General features: G+C 45.0%; 1 protein-coding gene across 6 annotated transcripts in view; it reads right to left on the bottom strand.

Annotated features, from left to right (window-relative positions):
• The window catches only part of DDX31 (DEAD-box helicase 31), a 49,202-nt gene continuing 30,664 nt past the window's right edge, over positions 1-18,538 (bottom strand). The window contains exons 18-20 of one of the 6 annotated variants that reach the window (XM_054084516.1): positions 16,230-16,341; positions 10,776-10,956; positions 2-422 (exon numbers count right to left, since the gene is read on the bottom strand). In XM_054084516.1, the coding sequence (XP_053940491.1) occupies positions 272-422; positions 10,776-10,956; positions 16,230-16,341 (444 nt within the window). In that variant the 3' untranslated portion in view covers positions 2-271. Of the gene's footprint in view, positions 423-10,775; positions 10,957-15,823; positions 16,008-16,229; positions 16,342-18,538 lie in introns of those variants that run through there. The other 5 variants (XM_054084515.1, XM_054084517.1, XR_008453030.1 and 2 more) reach the window with 5 other exon arrangements.

Below are 18,538 nucleotides of genomic sequence, written 5' to 3'. Positions count from 1 at the left end.
CATATTTAACCTTTTTTATTTTTCTTGTATAAAACACCCTACAAACACAGTGCATCTTCAGGAAGCCACGTTTAATTGTAGCAGTGCAACAGAACACGCCTGGATTCAATTCCACCTGGACCTATGGAATGAGGGGGAGGAGGCCAAGATCTCCACGATCCCTCTCCTGTTTGCCTGATAAACCGAAACACTTCTCAGGTTTGGCAGGTCACCCTGGCTCCAGCTGAGGCACTCAAGCAGGTTTTGCAGTCAATGTGTGGAAGATCCTGGCTTATGTTGGAATCTGCTGCTGGTTGCCAGGTTTTCTCTGTTTCTTCTTCCTCTTGACCTTGGATACACCGGTGTCCATTCCACTGGAATATTCAGATCGCAGGATCTCAGCGAGGCGATGTTTGCCGTGGGTCTTCTTGAGAACGTTAGACCTGGGCAGAGGGAAAAGAAGAGGGATTAGATTTCCTTGTCTCCAAAATGCTGCTAGGTGGGTTACTTTATTTTACAGCTGTGGAAAGTGACATTTACGTATTAGCAGAAGAACAGCTTCCTTTTCTTGAGGCTTGATTTGAAATTCTGTCTCATGCAAAATTAGATATTGTTGTGACAGGTTTTCACAAAGGTGGCAAAATATCATGCCGTTTTTAAAAGCAAGCCTTTGTTCTGTACAAATGCTCTTGCAGGGGTGGCGGGGAGAAGGAGGGAAGGTTTTGCGCTGAAGGCTCATGATTTAGGTGACACAGCAGTTTGAAAATTATAATAATAATAATAAAAACCCTAACAGCCTTAAGACATCGAACAATGGAAACATTTTATAAACAGAGCTGAAATCCAGAGCTTGGAAACAGAAAACCCCCAAATAAACAAGCAAAACCCAATAACAAGTCAGGAGTCTAAATCCAACAGGCCCTTTTCTTGCAGTGTCCTGCATACATCATAAGCACCTTACAGGCTCCCTCTCCAGAGAACAGCTTTTGCAAAGGTAGCTGCATTCTGCCCAGCCACAGAACTCCAGCGTGGATATCCCTGTAGCCCTGAACTGCCAGCTATAAATACAAAAACCTACTCAGCAATTTTTCCACCACCAGTTCTGCCACTGTCCTGCTCTATGACCTTGGGCAAATCTCATTCTCATCGCTATCACTCCCTGATCTGTTTAAACAGCAACCTCTTCAGTGCAGGACTGGCTGTTCCTTACCATGTTCCCATGTTCCTGGGAACAGCGGCGTCTCCATAGCTATTGGTGTCTGCACATCCGCTCCATAGCTATTGGTGTCTGCACATCCCACTTTTCTCTTTATTATAAGGCCAGCAACAGATCCCAGAGAAGTGAAAAGAAAACTATCTGTCCTTCTAAATAGGCTGAGGGAGTTGAAGAGAAGCCCCACATCCATGCTAGCGTGCGTTAAAACGTGGACCTCAGCTGTCCTAAAGGCTGCAGCCTTATGGCATTGCCTCTTGTAGTTCCTTTGGGAGTCCAGAACCGTGTTGGCGGTCACAGGAGAAGGAAGCACCTTTGGCTGCAGCAACAGATCAATCCATTCATTAGGCCAATGAAAAGGGACGCAACCTCTTGGCTGCCTGGGATATTTGCTTGCCCCATTCCCACAGCTTGTTTTCTATCCCTGTGTAGGTTTTGTGGTCAAGAGTGGGTTTGGAAGGATGGACCAGAATGATAAGAAGGATGATGTGATTGTTGCCACTGAAGATAGTTTCCCCTGGATGACACAGGGGAGAAGACTGTGCTACCTGCAGTGCAGCCTACATTCTCACAGAGATTACACATTCAGGCTCTGCATCGGCAGAAAAGCAGGAGCCTGGACATACTGGAGAAATAAGATGCACAGCCACCACCTGGGTTGAACCCACAGAAGGCAAAACCAACTCAAAAGCGACCATACAGCTAACAAAACAGACATGCTCTTGGTAAAGCCATACCTGCAACATCTCTGCTGCAGACGTGCCTTGCCAAACTGCCTTCTGGAATGCACAAGCCACAGCAGCACGGATGGATGCTCGTGGTCACACGCACAAAAACAGGTCAAGGTGGGCCCTCAACCAGCTGTAGAAACTTCATAGTGCAGACATATCCTCTGCTCAGCCCCCTCCATCACTTGATAAAAGTTTCTATCTGACACTTCCAGTGTGTCTCCAAGCATTTACTGCAGTAATTCCAGGGTTACCAAGCAACAGATCAGTTTACTTAACAACAGGGAACTATCTGCTGCAAAAGGACAAGAAATCCACCAGTAGCTGCTGGGCTGAGTGTCAGCTCAGCAGGGAGGTTGTCCAACGCTTTATTATCAATCAGGTGAAATCATTGCCCAATTACTAAATCAATACCCCCTGCTGTGGTGATGAGCTGTACACAGAAAAACAAGGATGCAGGGGGAAAAGGGAGGTTTCTCCCTCTAACCAGGGCTACAAAAATCAATGGAGCTGTGCCATGAAACCTACGCTGATCACAGAGTAGAAAAACAGCTGTCAAAGCTCTGTTTAACCATGAGATGGAACAGCCACAGGCAACAGCAACAGTCTGCATTGCACCAGGTCAGGATACCTGGCCCAATTCCGATTCCTGTTGTAAACCTGTGGATTCCCCTCTCTGCTCAACTGGTGAAAGTCTCTGGAGCTCTGCCAGAGCAGTCAAGACAACGCTGGTGAGGAAAACCACCCTGTGGCTATGAGACGAAGCCCAGGAGAACAGAGCAAGACCCTGACACTTGCCCTCTGAACATCCTTGTGCAAACTATTTAATCTCTTTGGCCTTCGTGTCCATTCCTACACCTCATAACCCAGGATGAGTGCATTTTCCCTGTTGCCGAAGGCTGTTGTGGTGTTAATTTAGAGAGCACTGTGTGGTGATACTGTGGCAAAAACCTTTGCAGAAAGGCTGTGAGCGTAAGATGCCTTTGCAACACAGAGAGAACCCATGTTCCCATCACTGGATAAACATATGGATTGTCAGCATTTCTGTCTGTGATCTCACATCTAGATATCACGTTATATTGAGCCCTAACGAGAGCACATCATTTTAGTAACGGGCAGAGAAGTCCTCAGCCCTTTAAATCCCTCCTTCCAATCACAACAGCTGGTCTTTATGTGGGGAACTACAAACCAGTGCAGCTAAGGGGAACTTGCAGGGGAAAAAAAGGTTCATTAATGCCTGATCCATCCCAATGTGCCACAGTGCCAAGATTTCAGCTGGGCTTAAAGCAGAAAGGAATGTTCAAATGGATGAGAAAATAGCCACTTTTTACCAGCTGGGGGAAAATGAGACAGGAATAGAGAAGTCATAACTCAGAAAACAAAACAGCCCCGACAAGCAAGTTAGGCAGAACTTGTCCCTCAGCACATGCTATTTGACTTCTCCGTGTCAGTGTCCAGCACACTGGGTGTTGAGTGCTGTGACATATTGGATGCCAGGAAGAAGCATCACTGGACTACTGCTCTTTTATACCAGATATGGGCCATCAGGACTCCCATAAAGGACAAATGGGAATTGGCAAGTAGCCAGAGAAACCAGCAGAGATGAGTTTGCACCACCGTCTAACTTCAAGTGGGAGACCCATCATCCCTTTATTTGCAAGGCTTAGCCTGAGACTCAACCACTGCTTTGGGCTTTATGTTCCAGGTATAGGGAACGGATCACCCCAGCATCTATTTAATCACCTCATTACCAAGGCGAGAGAAAGGTACTTTGCACAGTGAGGAAGGGAAGGCAGACAGCCCAGTAATTGCTTGGCATGGTCTGAGAAAGCTCTCCTCATCCTCATGGGACAGAAGAAGGAATAAAAGACCCAGGTTTACAGCTGCCTGTGCACAGCTGTAATTGAGGTGCAACCTCACAAAAGCAGAGAGACAATAAGGAAACAGAGGAACTGTCCCCAGATGACTTTGTTATCCTGAAGGGCTGGGAAAGATCAGTCCAGTGACAAACTTTTAAAGACAAAAAAACCTCTTTCCTCCTCCAGAAAACTGGAATGATTTTATACACTCTTTAACCATGAGAAACTTGTGAATCTTGCTAAATAGATCACTGAATGCTGAGAAAGCAGGAGAGGAGCACGGAAGAAACAAGAGAGAAAAAGTGTCCAGGCAATGAAAGAATAACATCTTTCTTTCCTCTGCTTCTGTCTTCTTCTACCTCCACCTGCAGTGCCACTCCCAGCATGCTGCTCCCCTTCCCCATCCCACTCTGGAACTGCAGCGATCCGCAGAGATCCTGGTGTAGCCCAGCCCTCCTCCTCAAAAGGAATCTGAATGATTCGGACCAGTCTCCTTCTCTATCCCTTCAACTCACAATTGCTTGCTTTGCTCAAGAGTATCAGAAAAGATTCAAGGCAAATCTTTCTTCATTATGTGGAAAAAACCCCCAAATAGGTGAACCCCATAGGTGAAAAGCCTGAAATCCTCTTTTTTTTTTTTCCAGCTATGTCTTCTGAAGTCCCACCTAGCTTACACGCAACACACCTTCAACACACTCGGTTTGTGACTTCCACACACCTGGGGCGATCGATGGCTTTGCAAGCTCTGAAGACACCATCCGCTGAATTCCACAATCACTAACAAGATGCTAAGGTAAAAGAGACTACAGCAAAAAAACCCAAGACAAGTGTACTGAACTAAGCTTTGAGGATGTTCAATGAAGTGGAGATCCTGAGGACAGCTCCAAGGCACAAATATACACAAACTGTTCTGTTTCTATATAACATCCCATCCATCTCAAGCATTGATAAGAATGATCAAGTTTTACCAGCTGATTTTGTCAGACTGAATTTGTTTCAATACACAAACCACAATCCTGGATGTGGAGACTCTCAAACAATCAGGCTTGAAAAGACGGGGTGAAAAGAGTAAGGAAAATCTGACCACATTTTTCATTTTCATTCCAGAATTCCAATACCGGCATTTCATTGACACACATCTGCTTCCTTAGAGAACCGAATCACAAGCTGATCTCCAAGCCAAAAATATGTATAAGCCGGGGTAATGGTACATGTACATGTGCAGGTTCTTGGACACCATTTGATGGCTCAGAAGATGCCTCTATCAGTCTTTTTACCTGAACAGTGAGCAAGTTCATTCCTAGAGAATTCTCCTACAACATGGTTGGCACTGCTGTCCGTTCCTTTGTCTTGAGCTGTGTGAAGGGCTGGTGCAATGCAGTGCAGCACGTGCAGTGACCTTTAACCAAAACTCGCAGCATCTGCAGCAACCAAAGGCTCCCAAATTGCTCCAGCTGAGGAAGGACTATCAAGTCCTGATGCACAGACCCAGAACTCATGGTGTGTCTTTGGAGGAGACAGGAGTAAGCCATTTCATTTATCAGAGAACATTTCAACGTGGATCACACTATCAATCTGCCTGACAGCATCTCCAACAGTTCTTTGAAACTGTGCCAGCAGAGCTGGGTTACCTCTGGGCGAAGGCTGCTGCAACACCTGCTTTTTCTACTTATAGCGTTGGATGAACCATCTGCAGCCAATGCAACCCTGTTTGGGTTTGGTTCTGTGGTGTTGCGTTTTGTGGGGCAGGGGCAAGAAATTCATCAGCAATCCTACACTGCTCTCGACAAGTCAACAGATGGCCCAGGAACACTGTTCTCAGCCGACACAAACACGAGCTTGAGGAGATCAAGGAAAATTATTATCCAGTCACTTTAGGCATCAAGCGCTGTTCCAGTACAGTTAAAGCACAGCAGTCTTCATGCCAAGACATGCTGAACAGTAAAGTCCACCTTACACCTACTGAAGGTAACTGTATTTTGGCTACACAGAAAGAGACAAAACGACACAGCTTCACTTTCACTGACATCCCTTGGTTTTCACCCTACAGAGAAAGGATGAAAGCACCACTGGGAGGCTGGGAACCTCCCAGGATTCTTGCCTCTATCAGGCTCTTTCCCATCCTATAGGACAGAGTATATTTCAACTAGAAAGAGCTGATTACTTTTTGGTGCATACCAAACAGCACAAGTGTTTTCCAGCTCCATGTGTAAGCCCTATTAGCTCACTCAAAGATGGAGCAAAAGCTCTGTGCTGTGGCCGTGGTGGAACAGGACAGTAATAAAGGGCATTGCTGTCTGCAGATAACAAATCAGATGGATTTCTACAGTTACAAAACTTTAATTTCATAACAGGACTTCTTTATAACATAACGATGTGGTAAGCAGGATTCATCTGTGTCTCCAAGCTCCTTTCAGGAAGGGTGATGGCGACGTTTCCTTTCACAGCAGCCATGTCTCTTACTCTAACCTTTGGATCTGTTTGCACTCCAGTGCATGAATGCATGCTCTTACCTGAGCTCCAGTTTGGTTTTCTAGAACAGACTGCCCAAACCAAGTGAAATTCTTAGTGGGCAGAATTCCAAACATGCATTTTGACTAATTAAATGATATTAGGAAAGCTGTAAATGGCAAGCAAAAACTGGCAGGCGAAGTGCTTCTAATGATTACACAATTGCTGTGCAGGGAGACCCAGCTGCAGCCTTGATTTGCAAACCCTGTCAATAGAATTATTAGTCTTTCCAAAATTATCAATGCCAAGACATTTGGAAGTGGAATCATGCATATGAGGTAGGAGAGAGGTAAAAGGCTACAAGCTTTCACCCAAAGGACACTGCTGCCCTAGCCATACAAAGGACAGATGGGGTCACAAGGTATATTTCCCAGTAGGAGTCTTAATTCTATCTGACCACTAAACACTGAAGAAGGAATTAGCACAATAATCTTGCAGCCAAAACCTTAAGGGCACGGTGATATCCATATTCAGAGCAATGGCAGTATAATAAAGATGTAAACCAAAGCCTCCAAAAAGAAGCACTCCGGACACCCTTTCTTGATCCCATTTTAGTGAAGGTTTGGACTTAAACTCTGAAGCATCAGGGGATTTTCGCCTTAAATCTTTTTGCACATGCTGCAGCAATTATGAATATACTTGATACTCATAGTAAATTCAGCCCTTCTGGCTTCAGAGATATCCTGCAGCAATGAATTCTACAGGACCTATCTCTTTCTTTGTAATGGCTCCAATTCCTAAACAAGTTAAATTAAGTTGCAACTCCTCATTATAGTAAAACCCTTTGGGGACATACACCAGCCTTCCAGAGTTCAAAAGGAGCAAACACACTATCAGTGGCCACAAAATCCCATAAAACCCCACTGATCCAAAGTGTAAAAGACTGAGAAGCACAGGGATGCTTGGTGGAATGGAAATAGGTCTTTCAAAAGACACGTCTATCTGCGCGTCAGTTACTTTGTGTGCGTAATGCTTCTTGGCGGTGAAGGAGAGAGTTAATCCCTCAATGAAAGTAGGAACGGCTTCCTTCCATCTACCCTTCAGTAAAAGCATGAGCCCAGACACTTAGTGAGCCCAGGTACTGTAACTTAATATATAGCATCTGGTTCGTGTGCTCATCCCTCACCTAAACAAAGCATTGCATCTTTCAAAAATGTTTGAAGCAAATATTTTTCCATCTTGAGACTGGGTTTTGCAAGAACTGCTACAGCTAAGGGGACAGGTGGTTTGCACAAGGAGGTTTAAAAAAAACACATGGAAGTTTTACACATGCATTCAGGAGGAGAGGGCTGCTTCTACACCTCAGCACTGAACGCCACACACCTGGCTGCTCTGCCTTCCTGTCTCACCTTCCCCAAGCCAACTCTCCAAAGAGGCACTAAGCACAAAAGGAGACTTGAACAGAAATGAAAAGTTTTCTTTGTCTTCTTTAAAGAAACATTTAATGATTGCTTTTACCCCACTTCTAACCTAGGTTGCTTGTTCTTTATTCTCTGGGCAGGTGCTAAGAGATGAGGCTTTAGTGAGCAGACGGATTAAAACCAAGTATCGAATGTTTGGAGACAATGTGTAACGCGACAACCAACACTCAAGGTATCACATGAGAAATATAATTAAAAAGATTGCTCTGTGATTATGCTGTTATAATTTCAAGCCTTGCATTTTACAATTAAAAACCATTTGCCTTCTAAATGGCATCCTAACTTGTGCTTTCTGCTTTGTCTGTGAAATCAAAAGCAGTCTGCTGGAAGTTAACAGCACTACCTTGAACTTATGCTAGAGGAGACTGAATTTGAATCTATATTCACTTTCTCTAAACTATCCCATAAATAATAATACAGCGAGTTTCTTTTTTTTAAGCACATGCAGAAAAAGCTGATTAGGAGCAAGTTTCGCAGGCAAGAACAATTGTTGCACGCCACAACTTTGGCTATTTCTGCAGGGTCTTAACTTTCCAGATGCTCCCGGATTTGAAATCTGGAGCTTGAGCTGTGACAAACCTGTGCAAAGCCTGCCCACTTTCCCTGAGCTGCAATTATATGATCCACGTGCAAATGAGCTTTCAAATCGCTCTCAGACCATTTGTTCTAACACCTCCACATCCCCCAACCCCACGCGTCCTGTGCATAAACTACCTACTGTATCTTGACCTTGTCTGTACTATAACAGGATGAAGACTTGGGGAGGAGGAACGCTGTCTAAAAGAGGTTCGTAACAAGGGAAAAAGTAGCTTTAACAGAGTAGCAACATCATATGAACAGAGAGAGGCATTGTTGCAGGCCAAGTAATCCTGTGACACGCTACTGTCAGTCATAGCTTGACACCCTGCTGGGCCAGCAAGACATCAAAGCCCACCCCATACCATCTTACATGCTCTTTATCGGCTAATCAGGCTATTCTTCCTGAAATAAAGCTCCTTTAAATCCCCTGCTCACAGGGGCATTCCCATCCTGTTGCCCATCTGCTGGTGAGGGTCAGCTGAAGCAGGAGGCAGATCAGTGGCCTGTCCCTGGTGGCTGCTCAAAGCAGGACAATGCAGTCTCTAACTTTTTGTTTTAAAATCCCTTCCCCTTGCATTTTTTTCCCCCAGATATATGTACACGTGCAATAGATGTCACCAGCCCAGGAACAATTATGTGGCTCAGTGCTTTAATTACAAGGCTAACATTTGCTAACGGAGTCTGCATCAACAATTACACAGGAAGAGTCACAATCGATGCTGCTAAAAGGAAAAGGATTCTCCTTCTTTGAATCATTGCAGCAATTTTACCGGCAAGCCAGAGGTTCGTGTCCTGCTGTTGTGCTAGGCAAGACAGCGAGCACTTAATATTGTAATCTCAAAAGTGAGGATTCTCTCTCCTGTGGAAACAACTCAAAGTAGCTACGATCAGAAGTACTGAGCACCGCCAGCTCTGTTTCAAGAAGAGAAGAGGATTCAGGGCTCTGCTCCTTCAGAAGCATCAGGGGATGTCTCAAGTTCTTTATACAGGGAAGGAGTACCTGGGAACAGCCCTGCCCACGCACCAAAGGGGACAGGACTGTAGCTCTAGGCTTGCTACAAACTCTGCCTGGGATAAACCCCACTTGATTTTGCAGAAATGCTTTTGCCAGAACTACTTAAATCTACAGGCAGCAGAGCACAGGTTTGTAGAAAGATCACTTCTACCAACAGATCTGCCTTTTGATTTGGGCTTGTCTAAAAGAGGTTCTATTTAGCTATGGTCAATGATAAGATTAATAACTCAAAACTACACTGTAGACCTCCCTTTTCCTTCAGGTACTACACTAATATCTTCCTAGGGAGAAGAATAAGCAGTCCGAGCTTCAGCTGATCATTCTGAGAGGACAGACACAGTTTGTCCCATGGCAAATCTGCCAGGAAACTGCTGGTGAAACTGCAGGAGAGAGCCTATGAACCACTGCCTGGCTAGGGTAGAAAAGGTGACAAAAAAGGCCAGGGAGGCCACAGAAGGCCTTTAAAGGCAGTAAAACATGTACTTTGCTCCTGATGCAGTGGTATTTGTCAAGGTGAGGAAAGAAGATACTATCTTGTGAAAAAGATCAGCACTTATACAGCCTTACTAATAATGTGCAGGACAGTCAACTTCAAATTTGAGAAGTGAAAATATTGATTTCTCTGCTACTTTCTTGATGCTTTTATCATCCCATGCTCTACCTCAACAGAGAGTACTTATGAGCACAGATGAACCGATGAGACAAGGATGAGGACAAAGAGTTGCTACTGCAGTTGATCCTGAGCCAAGGATCATAGCTCTCTGTAGGACTGGAAGTGGGAATGTGAAAGGTAAAAAATCTGGCAGATTCTATGGAGGTGCTTGGCCACGATAACAGGATTGCCGCCGGAGTTCTAGCAACCAACACCCGCACAAGAAGAGAATCACTTCAATACATGGGAAGTCTCCTGCTTCACTCTGGAACACTGCCTATACTCCTCCTCATCCTTCAAGGCAGCTCTCAAGTGAAGTTTCTGCTCGTAAGATTCATAGAACATGGTGGTTTTCAAGTGCTCAGAATATGGAAAGGCTGCAGTAAAACCCAGGCTGGTTTACACAGGTGCATCTCCACACTTAGCAGCTTCTTTCAAACAGAGCATCTTTATCGGAAGTCAAACTACAAAGTGAACTGTTTGTTTGTTTTGTTTGTTGTTTTTTTTAAACTGAAATCCCACTCAAATGTTCAACCAAGTTGGTTTTAGGCTCTCTAAAGCCTGTAGAAAAAGGGGAATGAAACAACAGCTCAGAGAGCAACACAACCTAAGCCAATGGCTCAACGTGATTTTAGTCTCTCAGGAACAATTACACATGACCTGCCCACGGCAAAGGAGTTGAAACTGGATGATCTCTGACGGTCTCTTCCAGCCCACACCACTCAATTCCTGGAGCAAGCACAACAACCTTGAGGAGCAAAACACACCATGGTTTGTCATATGGTGTTCCTTGGCTCATGAACATCAAGTTGTCCTACCTTTTTGGTCTTGGCTTGGTTTTCTTCTTTGAGCCTGCAGCTGGAAGAGCAGTCAGGTTCTGGGGGGCATCCCTCAGGCCAAAGCTCTTGGCCACATGACCCAGATGGAGAGTTTTGATGTGGAAGATGTGCTTGAGATTCTTGGGATAGGTGGTATATGCACAAAGGAAAGACTGCAGTGCTGAGGGGGGGAAAAAAGAAGATTGAAGTGAATTCTGTTTGCTATTGCATTTTCATATGTATATATACACACATACTTGAAAGATTCAGCTGTTCCAGCTCAAAGGACACTGGTCTTGTCCTTTGGGACACCTTCTGGTCAGCAGCTGGTAGAAAAGGTTGTTAAAAAACCTGTGAAGGTTATGCAGTACCAGTACAATCCCGAAAGGAGGACTTAAGTGGTGGAGAAGCATTAGAAACTGAAACAAAGCTACGTTTAGTTGCATTAGGTTTGCCTCTTGCAAGAACGCCTCTTCTGCCCGAAAGGATGATGTCTGTAGCACACCTCCACAGAAGAGTTGTTGATATCACATGGTACCAGATAAGGAGAGAGAGAATAGAGATAGAGGGATGAAGAGAGGGAAAGAAAAGTGTGTGGATAGCATAGAAAGACTCCTTTGATATTACAGTCCCAGTAGTCCACGCATTTTTCACCAGTTACTAGCTAGTCCCTTATAAATATCAGAGAGCCAGCTGGATTTCCTGACTCATCATCATGCTGAGAACAGAGCTCACCTTCTCAAAAGGGAAAAATAATAGAATTGTGTGCAAATTTCCCTTCACATCTTTATATTCCTGTAATGCCCTTCCCTCAGGGCTCATTGCTCTAAAGACGATCATCCACTAATATGAACACTGCCACTACTCCTCCATGTACCCGGAACATTAACTACACCCAGGCTGTCCTCTCTGCTATGGGGAATAGAGGGACTTTCTGTAAGGAAACTCTACAGATCAGAAATTGCCTCCCTTCAATCCCCTGCTGCTCCTCTACTTGCTAACTCCGCTGTGTCCCCCCAGCCCTCAGTCCAATCATCTCCCACATCTTTCTCTCCCTCTCAACCCCTGACAGCAGCAAGCTCTAAACTCTAACCTCTCCTGCCCTTGCCTGTTGAGCCACCAGACCAGCAAGTTTGCCCACAGCTTATGTCTAATCTCTTGGAAGCAGCCGGAGATTGGAGTTTATGAACAGTAATAAAAATGTCATTTTAGCAGATCAGCTCCTGGAAGGACCCAGGGAATCCATCAAAGCTCTGTTTACTGAGTAAAGCGAACTCCTTTTCCCAATCGATAAGAAGAAAAGATTGAGTTTTTTGCACTTCCTTCCCAATTTCACAACGCTACTCTTTCAGAGGCATCTGAGCATCAAGCGACCTGTGTTTTCCCAAAAAAGAGAATGCTAAATTCCAAATACTCTGTCTCAGAGTCTCATTTGAAGGTCATCCTTCAAATGCTCTCCAAAATGCTCTCCAAAACCCTATTCTACTGCTTTTTTTCCAAGTTATTGGTAAAATTCACCTGCTATGAGAAGGTGTAACTCTTCAAAAGGAACAATACAAACTTGCTCCTGTCTTAAATTTGGTCCTGTTGGAGCTAATATAGCTGTGTTTCTTGCAGCATTTGATATGGTTGACACTAAAGATCCTGTTATTACGAAGGCTGAGCTCACCTCCCACACTTCTTGAGGTGGGAAAGGCTGCTGGTACTAAGTCCCTGGATCAGTTAGAGAATCAAGGTGTCAGAGGCCCCCCTCTTCCCAATGTCCTGACAAGACAGCCCAGAAACAGAGCATGCAAAACCAGGGAGAGCTGTAAGACACTAACGCGAAGCTGACCTAACAGCCCTGCCAAGCCAGCAGGCTGAAACCTCAGCTCACACAACTGCCTTACTTTTGAGGAGCTTGGAGCTGCTAATGTTCATTACAGCACCCATGAGATTCAAATGAAGACCTTTGCTGGTGTGATTCCCTTAAATCTTCACTACCAGGTCTTCATACCTCTCATTGTTGTCAGAGTCAGGTCTTCTAGCTCCTATGTGCAATTATATTAAAAGCTAATATTTCTCAGGTTGAAATTCTTTTATAATTCTGTGAACAAAGAGATAAGAGCTTTATGAAAACAACCCAAAAATACTGGTAACAGTGCTGCTCAGGCCATAATTCACATAAAGGATATCTCATCTTAATGCCACAGAAGCAAACTGCCACACAGCAGTTTTTGCCACATCAACATGAGTCTAAGGCAACGTATGCTGGCCTGGGGTGGGATTTAGATTTGCGCTCATGTAAGAGAGTGGATTTAGATTGGTCCTTTCCATCTGTGCATCCCTCCTGCTCTACAGGAAATGTAGAGGGAGACCTTAGAGCAGCTTCCAGTACTGAAAGTGGACCTACAGGAAAGCTGGGGAGGGACTTTTTACAGGGGCCTGGAGTAACAGGATGAGGGGTAATGGCTTCAAACTGAAAGATGGGAGATTTATATTAGGTATTAGGAAATTCTTCACCAGGAGCGTGGTGAGGCCCTGGTCCAAGTTGCCCAGAGAAGTTATGGCTACCCCATCCCTGCCCTGGAGTTGTTCACGGCCAGGTTGGCTGGGGCTCTGAACAACCTGATCTAGTGGGAGGTCTCCCTGCTCATGGCAGGGGGCTTGAAACTGGATGATCTTCAAGGTCCCTTCCAACCCAAACCATTCTATGAGTCTATGAAAACTACCATGGATTCAAACATCATGCCACAACAGTGGGCTCCTGTAACTCTGCTGTCCCTCTCAAAATATGGGTGATGAGGGCAAAAAGGATGAGGAAAACGCTCAACTATTGCTATAAAATGAGGAAACAGAAGAGAAAAGCAGAGTTTTCTTCCCTACCCTTTCTGTAACCCCAGTGGCATGAAGGATCAGTCTCCTGAGCTCTCGCTTCCCCAACAGCTTCAAAATGGAGTACCTATCACCATGCAACCCTTTGGATGAGAACTCTGCTTCCAAAAAGGGGCTCCATGCTTCATGAGATTCATATTTCAGTTAGTGGGGCCCAGCCGTACCCCTCCTCCCACCCATCTCACTGCTGATCAGTCAATCAAGTTTGAAGGGCAGCACCTTCACTGAACCATTTGATTTGAGTTTGGAAAACACGGGACTGAGAGGCAGGAGGGGTGAGTGGGCAGGGAGCCACTCGCCTTTTGAAAGCAGGCTGCAGTGAAAACACTGCTTATTAACATTGACTAGGTCAGAAAATGGGGAAAAAGAGAAAAAGAGAGAGAAACAAATGCATCTCTGGCACAATTTCCAATTGATTGTCTGCCATGAAAGCAAAAGCCAGCTGCCGTGTTAATTATTCATGATGCCTGGCGCAGAGGGGAGGAAGAGGGGGCTTATGGAAGCCACTCAGCAGTGGAAAATTTGCATATGTAGATAGCAGAGTAGGAAAAAGAGGTGGAGAGCTTCTGTACAAGAAAAATGGGATGCACAACATTTAAGCATTTCCTGATAGATCTTCTCTTCTTCTTGTCCGTGGCTAAAAAAGTTGTTAGTGCTGAAGTCAGCAACAAGTGTGTGGGTGTGCGCAGTGACATATGCTGCACAGAGACAAACCACAGAGGTTTGCTAAGTGTGACCAGAGCCATTCAGTTGTTGTCTCTGTCACAGTCATTTCAGGTTAGACATTCACACGGGATATAAGGGGTCCCAGGGGAGCAACAAGCTCATCCATGCAGAATCAAGCATTTTATCATTAGTCACATGCTTTGAGACTGCTGACTTAAAAGTGCAGCTATAACAGTAATGACACCAGTCAAGTAGCACAACACACCTGACAATGGGTGCAAGCAAGCCACTTATGTAGCAAACCTTTAACAGTTTTCACTGTAGGAGAGAGGTGATTTGGAACCCTTAGGAAAAAAAAATGAGCACTGCAACTACCAGGGAGGTGTGTGAGAATCAGTGCCGTGACAAGCAGTGGCAGAGCAGAAGCATTTCAAATACCTCGCCCATCAATATGGCCATTCATCATTAAAAGCATGCAGAACAATCTGGGGTACACAGGTAGTTACAGCACCATCTCTACTCATTCTGCTCTGTCATCACCAAAAAAGTCAGTTCAACGTTCAGAATAAAACGGCACCTTTGACAACAACCACTTCTCATGATTATAAACAATTTTAATGCTGAATTTGTATTTTGAGAACATCCCTCCCTTTCTATGATGACATCATACAGCTCAAAGGCCAATTTTCCCATTTGTTTTTGGACCCTTTGGTGCACTTGCACCACCCCTGTATGCACATGCATGCAGCAGGTGTACATGATGGTAAAGAGAAGTGATTGTAGACCATTAAAATTCATCTCATCAGGACCCACTCATACAAACCTAACTGGAAACACTGCAGAACTGAAATCAACAGGACTTCTACTCAAGCTCAGACAGCAGAATTTGACTCAGATCAAAGTGACAAGTGAGGTGAAAAGGAAAACGATCAGGAAGGGAGACCTGTGGGAAGAGGAGACTCAGAAAAGGGGAAAGGCTCTAGTCCAATGCATTATGAGCAAGAACGGTTTAGTCTTCTTGCATAGTTTGCATTTTGTGGACTTGTCTCAATATTTAATAACCAAATTCCAAGCAATTGACGGGGACCTTTGGGGCTTGACTTCCCACACTGCCTTTACAACAGCTACTCAGTTTTCAGGTGCACCTAAATCGGCCTCACTGGGCACCAGAACAGAACACAGGAGAGAGGTGCCTACACTGCAAAAACTTTCTGGCTCCTCTCCGGAGAATGCTTAGTGTTTATTTGCCTGCCACATTCCCGGCAAGTTTTTCATCTTTCCCCCAAATCCACCTTACTCTCGATTTTCCAAACTGAGAAGCAGAAGGGAAGACTTTCTTGTACTGCTCGGTGACAACTGTTGTGTGTCCTGCTTGGCAAAGATGGGAGGTCAAATCGCAACAATTATTATTAAATCCATCCCAGTTTTTCCTTCTGCCTTTTTAAGTAGTTTCCCTCTCTCTCATTTTTCTCCCACCCCAAACAACCAACTCAGTCTAAGATGCTTGCCTGTTAAAAGTTGCTCCCAAGGCATCCTGTCTTACAGGCTTCAAATTCATCCCCTGGTGCATACGGAAAGCATCCAACGGGTATCGCTCCAGGATGTGGTTAAGCAGCTCACCCATGACTTTCCCAGCACAACACATGGCTCTGCTCACTCACGTGATTGGGTCAGAGCCCTTGGATGTGAATCCTATCAGAAGCCAAGATTAAACCTCATTTGCACATAATATGGCAATGCAAGAAATTAACATTTAATATCATCACAAAGCCTTCTGGGCCCACCTCAACCCCCTGTAGAGCCCAACGGCCCCAAAATGTTTCTTCCAGGACTTTTCCCTGAAGCTCTGACCCAGAAGAAAACCTTGGCAGGTTTTGAGCCCTTCTGGAACAAACAAAAAAGCAGCACACTGACCTTTCTTCGCCCACCGGACAGTCCCCTCGCTGGAGTGAACGTAATTCTCAAATTTCGTCTGCAAGACAGTGGCCCGCTCCCGGACTTCCTGAGGGTCCCTGCCACCGGATTTCTACAAGGGCGGTGGGAGTATTAGAGGAAAGAGCGAATTTGAGTCAGGAATAATGAAGCAGTTTACAATAGATTTAATAACAGTAAAATCACACAGTAACCACCCAGGGGCCAACAAAGGTAATCCTCTCAATATTACTAGAGAAAAAAAATACAGATAAAGATGTTAAAGTCAAAGCAGCCAGTGAGCGCTGTGTGGCGAGGAGAGCAAATCAGTTTTAATTTTGTGTTTTCTAACATCTATCACATACTTTTTTCCCTTGACTTTAATTTTCTTTTTTTTTTTTTCTTTTTCAGATTCTACAGGCCAGACAACACTGCTTGTTTCCACTGGAGTCACTTGCAATAACTCCCCCCAGGCTCCACCTTAACAATTTTAGACTAGTCTTGCAAGTCCTCTTGTATGGTTCCCCAAAACACCGGGGCTCGTGGGGCAGGTCTACAATTACCCTGAGCTCTAGAGAATGGACCAAACTCAGTACCTGCGAGCAGAGCCAACTGAGTGAACTTCTCACTGGTGATACCTACACAAAGTTCTCTCACTGCCAACAAGTCAGACTTAATTTAACTGCCACCACGTGGTTCCTCTAGAATAAGAGAAGCCCCTTGCACCAGAGGCATGACAGAAGAAACTTTCTTAGACCAAAGGTGCAATATTGCACATGCTCAAGCTTTTCCACAATCTGACTGTAGGATGCAGTTCAGGAAATGGAAAGCAAACATTCTTGGAAGCAAGCTGTTACTGGGAGAAGAGAGGCTGTCTCTCTCTCTCGAGTACCCAGGCAGAGAATGGAATTGTGGACAAGAAAACAAGAGAATTTTTGATGAAAATCTGACAGCAAAGTACAAAGCCAAGTATCCACGGATGTGAACCTCTCCCAGGAAAGGGTCACAGTTCTCAAAAGCTACTCAGACAGGAATCAGCATCCAAGTCTAAGAGTGCCAGATCCAAGGCAGTAACTTGATACTGGTCAACCCACTCATCTGACCAGGGCTGACTGAAAACAAACATCCACCTCCCAGGCTCTGCGCTAGGCCTGTGCCAAAGCAACAATCCTGTTCCTCCCTGGTAGATTTGCATGCTAATGCTGCATAACCCTCTTTCCCTCGCAGCTGCAAACATCACCTCTGCACTGCTGCCAGTCCAGGAGAGCCGCATCACGCTGGCACAGCAAATCATGGAAGCCAGGCAATGCTGCTGGCACCCTACACAGAATGTTTTGCTGACCCAGATCTGCCACTCTACAGCCTGAGAGCAAATCTCCCACAGACAGCACCTGAATAGTCTAAATTCCTTGCACAGCGCCCTCTTTTGAACTCAGGACCCCTCAGCTTCCAGCCACTAGGTTATCTTTCAATGAAGCAAAAACACATGGGGATGCACAAGTTCCTGCTCACTCACTGCCTGTATCAGCTGTCCACCTGTAAGAGACCACAGTGGATATTTTAAGGCTCCATGAAGAGTCTCCCAGATTTCTGGTCCCCAAATTAGATAGATTTCTTCTCTCTGGCTCCCAATGCGCTTGAGAGACTCACAACACAGCCTGTTTCACAGACACCTTTTAGTTTGACTTCACGCACACCTATTAATCAGCTGAGACAGCCTCCAGTCAAGGGGCCTCTGTAGAGGTTTAATAAACTACAAGAGGAGCTGCCTCCCCGAAGTGGACACTCATCGCTGTGACTAACAAGTTTCCATTGACGTGAAACATAAAACTTTCTCCCCCTGCCTGCTCCTCCAAGCCCCCATCACTTTTCTTTTGTTAAGCCTCCTGGCAGCACAAAGTGTCACCTTCCCAGCGTTTTTTAATATGAATGTGAAATTAGTGAGGTTTGCCCTTTCCCCTGGCGGACAGAATCCTCTGTTATTAAAAAGTAAAGCACTTTAATAATGAAAACTTTTTCTCTTTTTCCTGTGTTTTAACTGTTTAAAATTAATGAGAAGGGCATAACGGTTGTCAAAGCGATATTGAAAGCTGGGTAGCCAGGACCGAATAAGCACGAAAATCCCTCCAGAGTGTTAAATAAACAGTGCTTCAGCCCCCTCTGAATCCCTCTGTTGGTTATTGTATACATTCTGTAACAGCACTCAGAATAGATCTGAGCACTGGGGAGGCAGAAAGGTTTCAGAATTCCAATAAAGGCCTCAAATTAAAGACAGCCTGGTGCGAATTCCAGGAGAAAATTAAAGAGACCTC

This window comes from Cuculus canorus, chromosome 19 (assembly GCF_017976375.1).
Source record: "Cuculus canorus isolate bCucCan1 chromosome 19, bCucCan1.pri, whole genome shotgun sequence".
Classification (NCBI taxonomy): domain Eukaryota; kingdom Metazoa; phylum Chordata; class Aves; order Cuculiformes; family Cuculidae; genus Cuculus; species Cuculus canorus.
This window is presented reverse-complemented; position numbering and strand designations above follow the sequence as displayed.